This window comes from Nycticebus coucang, chromosome 18 (genome assembly GCF_027406575.1).
Source record: "Nycticebus coucang isolate mNycCou1 chromosome 18, mNycCou1.pri, whole genome shotgun sequence".
Lineage (NCBI taxonomy): Eukaryota > Metazoa > Chordata > Mammalia > Primates > Lorisidae > Nycticebus > Nycticebus coucang.
The window spans coordinates 53,555,123-53,561,122 of record NC_069797.1 but is presented as its reverse complement, the minus strand read 5'-3'; the positions used below and the strand labels follow the sequence as shown (position 1 = coordinate 53,561,122).

The following is a 6,000-nucleotide window of genomic DNA, read 5'->3' as shown; positions in this document are numbered from 1 at the left end:
TCGGGGATTATAAATCTATAATTTTATTAAGACAAAAACTGACAGTGGCATGAAGTTTACATTTAAACAAAGTTTTCACAGAAATCTAACACATGCCTAAAAAGATTTAACAATGTAGTTCTGGTTGGCAAGTCTAGATGTCAAGAACTGATGAAGTGATTCAAGACAGAGCATTTGGGTATGATTAAATTCTCAGGATTTTTAAAAAATGATTTTGTTTGTTGTGTTTTACAGTGAACCACTGCCCCAGTATGAAAGTTTAATCTCCTGAGCCCAGGGCTTTTGAAATCATTCAACTCTTGAACTGTTTCAATGAAACTTGTGCTGTCAGTGACTGTACCCTACTACCAATGGGTTTTAAGAGTTCAAAGTTCAAAAAAACTAAGAGCATGAACCCTTGTCTTCCCTACTCTCTCATCTCCTATACCACCCTTTTCCCCAATACTTCAGCCAGTAGCTTGGATGAACGACTTGGTATTTATAACTTCGTAACTGGAAAAGGGTCATCTTGTTTAATTTCAGGAATTAGCACCTCTAAGACAGAATGATCTCATGTATATTCTCCAATAAAAGACTTATCTCTCCTCAATCAGTTTCTGTCTCCAAAATGGCAGCTTTGGTGACTTACAAGCTGGCTTAGTTCTTTGTGGGGAATAGCAATAAGCTCAGGCAAGAACACCTTGGCTTATAGGTTTCAGGCATTCACAGCTTTTAAACAGTCTCTCACAGTCCTCATTTATGGTGCCAATGACATTTTTTTTAAAAAGTAAAATATTATGGACATAGAAGCAAATCATTAGTTGTCTGTTTTTTCCATTATTTTACCCTTTCCCCAATCAGGTCCCAAATTTTAACCAAAATGATCTACTCATCTCCCTTCTTTCCCACCCTAACTAACCCTCCCACCCCAAATAATACACCAGTAATAGCCAAAAACTACACACATGCTACGCTGTAAAAATGCAGAATTAACACTATTGGGAAGAAGGCTGTGGGTTGTGGAGATGCTCTTTGAAGTTCTACAGTTTTTGCTTTCCCACACACCCAATTCTGCAAGTTTTGTCCTTCATAGAAGGCCTTTTGCTTTTCTCAGCAAAATGCAGAACGGGTTGCCTCGAAACACTTATTCCCCTTCCCCTCCACTAGGATGGGTGTGCAAACTATACAGCTTGAACGGCTTTAAAGCACTTTGGGCTGCTGCAGGGCACAGAAACTATACTGGCTCTTCAAAGGACATCTTCTCAAGCCACCTCTATGGTATCAAGACAAGTAAAATTCCTTCCCTCCCCATTTGAAACCCACAGTCAGATGTGACAGGGGCTGGTACTTCAGGAAAGTTAATTCTTGTCATCTTTTTTGTCATCATCCTCTGAGGGGTAGGAATGCCACGTCAGCCTTTCCTCATAGAAGGATATGACAACCTGCGGGCACTTGACATTGGCTTCCTTGGCAGGGACCAGGTCAGCCTCATCAGAGTTTTTCCTGCAGAACAAAGCACAGATAGACTTTGAGACCAGGTGCACTAACACAAGAAGACAGGGTTTTAAAAAATATTAACTCCAGGAAAATGGGCTATGGAAGAGTGAAAATGTGACCCAGCGGGATTTACTTGTAGCTTTTAGTCAAGTGACATCCTCAGAGATCCTCTCCTGTTGAAAATCTCCTTTGAGTATCTGTCAAGAGCTAAGATAGCTAGACAGGTGGGTGTGGTGGCTCACGTTTACCCAGCAACTCAGAAGTCTGAGCTGGGAGGATTGAGGCCAGGAGTTTGAGTCTGTAAATAGAATCTGTCTTTAAAAAAAAAAAAGGAAAAATTGCTTCGCGGCTTTTTGGCTAAGAAGTGTAAAAAATGAAGAAAAATGAGCAGGCACAGTGGCACATGCCTGTACATACAGCTATTCAGGAGGCTGAGGCAGGAGGAGCTTGAGGAGTTTGAGGCTGCAGTAAGCTATGATCATGCCAGTGTACGCCAGCCTGGGCAACAGAGCTAAACTCTCTCAAAAGCAAACAAAACCAGGATGGGTGTGGTGGCTCATGCCTGTAATCCTAGCACTCTGGGAGGCTGAGGCAGGTGGATTACCTGAGCTCACATGTTCGAGACCAGCCTGAGCTACAGCGAGACCTCATCTCTTAAAAAAAAAAAAAAAAAAAATAGCCAGGTGGTGTGGTGGGTGCCTGTAGTCCCAGCTACTCGGGAGGATGAGGCAAGAGAATCGCTAGAGCCCAAGAGTTTGAAGTTGCTGTGAGCTATGACACCACAGCACTCTACCAAGGGTGACAAAGTAAAACTGTCTCCCCCCAAAACAAACAAAATCAAACTAAGTACTTGACTCAGCCAATCATATCTGAACCTTCTGAGGGAAGAGAAAGTACCATATTCATCCAAAAGTCCTATTCCAGTTGATAAGAATTCATGGAGAGATCTTGGCTTTGTAATAGTGATTTAATACCAATCAGGCATGCCAGTGCCAAAGAAGGTGGACACTTTCTTGATTACTCATAATTACACTGTTTGACATTACTGTCATCCTCATACAATCCCCCAGGTGCTCTGAAATGGTGCTATAATACCACAAGGTAGAAAATGAGAGGGCTGTGACATAATTCTCTATATTTTCCTGAAATTTTAAATGTTGTCAAACTTCATACATTATAAAGAAGTTAGCACTAAACTTTTTTGTTTGTTTAGCAGGCCTGGGCCCAGTTCGAACCCACCAGTCCTGGAGCATGTGGCTAGCACCCTAACCACTGAGCTACGGGCACCCAGGCAGCAGTAAACTCTTATCTTCAGGTCAAAGGAAGTGTGTCAAATAGAAGCACACATTATAAGGGAATTAACACTAAACTCTTTAGGTCAACGGGAATGTCTCAAATAGGGAAGGCAAGAGATACATGAGATCTCTGACAAGGTACCTTCCAAAACTTCCAGAACCCTAGCAATAGGAAACCAGAGACACAAGCCCTTGGAACCAGGAAAGGATAAGCCAATAAGGTAAATTTTTGAGCAATGAACCCAAGAGAATGTGAAGCAATGGATTATAACAGTATGGGGAACCTGAAGCCTATTGCCCTTTGTTGACAAGTTGAACAATCCTCTGAGATAAATTCAGTCATTTCTGCATAGAAATATTTGCCACTTTTGGAAATGGACAAGTAATTCCACTCTCCAGGGTTTTAAAAATGAACTTGGTTTTTATCAACATCCAGTTATAACCTGTAGACACAGCAGTGAATCAATGAAAGTAGTACAATTTCAAGTAATATGGAGACACTACTAACCGCCACTGGCCACATGCAGAAAAGGTACATTCTAGCTGCAATGATTAAATTCTGGTGGTATCGGCTCAGTGCCGTAGCTTAGTGGTTAGGGCACTGTCCACCTACTCCGGAGCTGGTGGGTTCAAACCTAGCCTGGGCCTGCTAAAAAAACAAAAAACAATGACAACTACAACAAAAAAAATAGCCAGGCATTGTGGTGGGCACCTCTAGTCCCAGCTACTTAGGAAGGCTGAGGCAAGAGAATCACTTAAACCCGAGTTTGAGGTTGTTGTGAAATGTGTTGCCACAGCACTCTACCGAGGGAGACATAGTGAGACTCTGTCTTAAAAATAAATAAATAAAAATAAAATTCTGGTGGTATCAATTCTTTCCCTCCATAAGCAGCACCTTAAAAGTGAACTTTTCTCTTTTAGCTAAAAGAGGACAAGTGAATGCATAGGAAGAAAATAATGGGTTAGCTAATTGTGACTCAGGCTGTCAACAGTGCTAAAGTTTGGTCTCTAGCCATTCTAAAGGAGAAAAGTTAGTACATACAATGAGTTTCAGAGAAGGTTCTAGATTGACAAAAGGACAAAGTCCCTAGAATGCTGCCTTTGTTGGCTCAGAATTATTCTCTTCTAATTTTACATTTTAAGGACAATGACTAAGATCTACTTTAGGGAGAGAAAAAAGGCACAAGCATTTTCAATAAGCAACAGAAAGCAAAGAAAGGCTTCCTTTCGGGCAGGGTAGGGAAATTATAGAGAATTTTGGGTTAATTATAGTTCTTACAGAGTCTCAAGATAACTATCTTCATTAAGCTGTTTCAAGAAGTATTACTATCTCTGTTATTTATATGCATAATGGAAAAAAGCTTACTAACAGTTAAGGGGCTTGCTGACCCCTGCTGGCTGATCTTTGAGTTGTAGAATCTGTACAGACTAGAAGGGATCTAACTATCAAAGACAAAGGAAAGAAGAGCTACAAATTCTTTTCTAAGGATTTCTGATCCTGTGGCCAGTCGGATCTTTATTAAGGAGGTGGAAGAAGGGGAGGGTGGTCTAATCACATTTCATTTTTTCCCCTTTTTTATAGAAGTGAAATGTGATTTCTCCCCAAACCCTCTCCACTCTAGATTTTCTCCCACCTCCTAAAACAGGCAAAGATCTGAGATTCCTAAAAGCCCCTACCTGTAACTCATGAGTCCAGGTTGGCAGTCAGGCCGAGGATCACTACCGAAGGACTATGCCATCTTTAAAGATTTCACACACCTCGGTGACTGGAAATTTCAAAGGTCCAGCTCTTTTCCTCTGGCAAGGAACAGATCGGAAGAAGGAAAAAAGAAAAAAACAAAAACAAAAACAAAATACAGAGAGCTACCACAGACTCACCATTTCATCAGGAACATGAGCTCTCCACTGGAGTCTGTGGCTCCAATAATCCGCTCTGGCTCCAAACCCCGGGCAAAGCCTCGTGGCTTTTCTGACTGGAAAAACCAGATGGGTGAACAATTTATCTATGTAGGATTATTATCCAGACTGGAATTAGCCCTATATCTCTGATTAAAGTAATTGTGAACTCTTTTGGCAATGTTTCCCCAATACCTTGGCTCTAAGTAACAGGCCTTCCATCAAGGTCTGAAGGAAGTGCTTGAGGTTTTCCCAAATGTGAAAAGGGCCAAATAAGGTGTTGAATCAAAATAACCAACTCATACCTTTAATGATTAAACATTGAAAGCTATCTATTTATAGGAATGAATTCACTTTCCCTTGTATCTGTCCCCAATGTGTCCCTGCACCACTGATGAAAAGTACAAGTGGATCATGTGGCTTCATGAGTATGCTCCCAAATACTTGATAAGCACCAGCCTACCTATTAAGATGGCGGCTGGTATCCAATAAGAAGCAGAACATAACTTCTTTTTTTTTTTTTTTTTTTGTAGAGACAGAGTCTCACTGTACCGCCCTCGGGTAGAGTGCCGTGGCGTCACACAGCTCACAGCAACCTCTAACTCTTGGGCTTACGTGATTCTCTTGTCTCAGCCTCCCGAGTAGCTGGGACTACAGGCGCCCGCCACAGCGCCCGGCTATTTTTTTGTTGCAGTTTGGCCAGGGCTGGGTTTGAACCTGCCACCCTCGGCATATGGGGCCGGCGCCCTACTCACTGAGCCACAGGCGCCGCCCAGAACATAACTTCTTAAATTAATCTGGCCTTCAGTTTCTTCAAGAATACTATGAATTCTGGGCTAGTAAAAATTCGTATTTCAACCTTACCTCTTCTTTCTTCTTCTTTGGTTTGCTTTCTTCTCCCTTATCTTCAGAATCAGAATCAGCTTTGCGCTTGCCTCCCTCTGATTTATCTGTCTCATGTGCTGTTTTCTGCGACTGTAAAAACTCAGCAATGAGATCAGGGCAATCCAGGTTCTCTTCTGGCTCCCATGTATTGTCCTCACTGGAACCAGAGAACACAGCAAGTTACACTTTCCATTCAAAGCAAGCATACTCCAGAAGAGCTCAAGTGTTCTTAGAAAAGAGGAATTAACAATAAATAGCTGGGCTTGGTGCCTGTGGCTCAGCAGCTGGGGTGCCAGCCACATACACCAGAGCTGGCAGGTTCAAATCCAGCCCCAGCCTGCCAAAAAATGACAACTACAACCAAAAAATAGCCAGGCGTTGTGGCGGGCGCCTGTAGTCCCAGCTACGTTGGGAGGCTGAGGCAAGACAATCGCTTAAGCCCAAGAGT

At 42.2% G+C, this 6,000-nt stretch overlaps 1 protein-coding gene across 3 annotated transcripts in view; it reads right to left on the bottom strand.

The window, feature by feature from the left end:
• CBX1 (chromobox 1) overlaps positions 1-6,000 on the bottom strand; it is a 28,713-nt gene continuing 22,713 nt past the window's right edge. For all 3 annotated transcript variants that reach the window (XM_053570633.1, XM_053570630.1, XM_053570632.1), the window contains exons 3-5: positions 5,532-5,709; positions 4,650-4,744; positions 1-1,482 (exon numbers count right to left, since the gene is read on the bottom strand). In XM_053570633.1, coding sequence (XP_053426608.1) covers positions 1,338-1,482; positions 4,650-4,744; positions 5,532-5,709 — 418 coding nt within the window. In that variant the 3' untranslated portion in view covers positions 1-1,337. The remainder of the gene's footprint in view (positions 1,483-4,649; positions 4,745-5,531; positions 5,710-6,000) is intronic.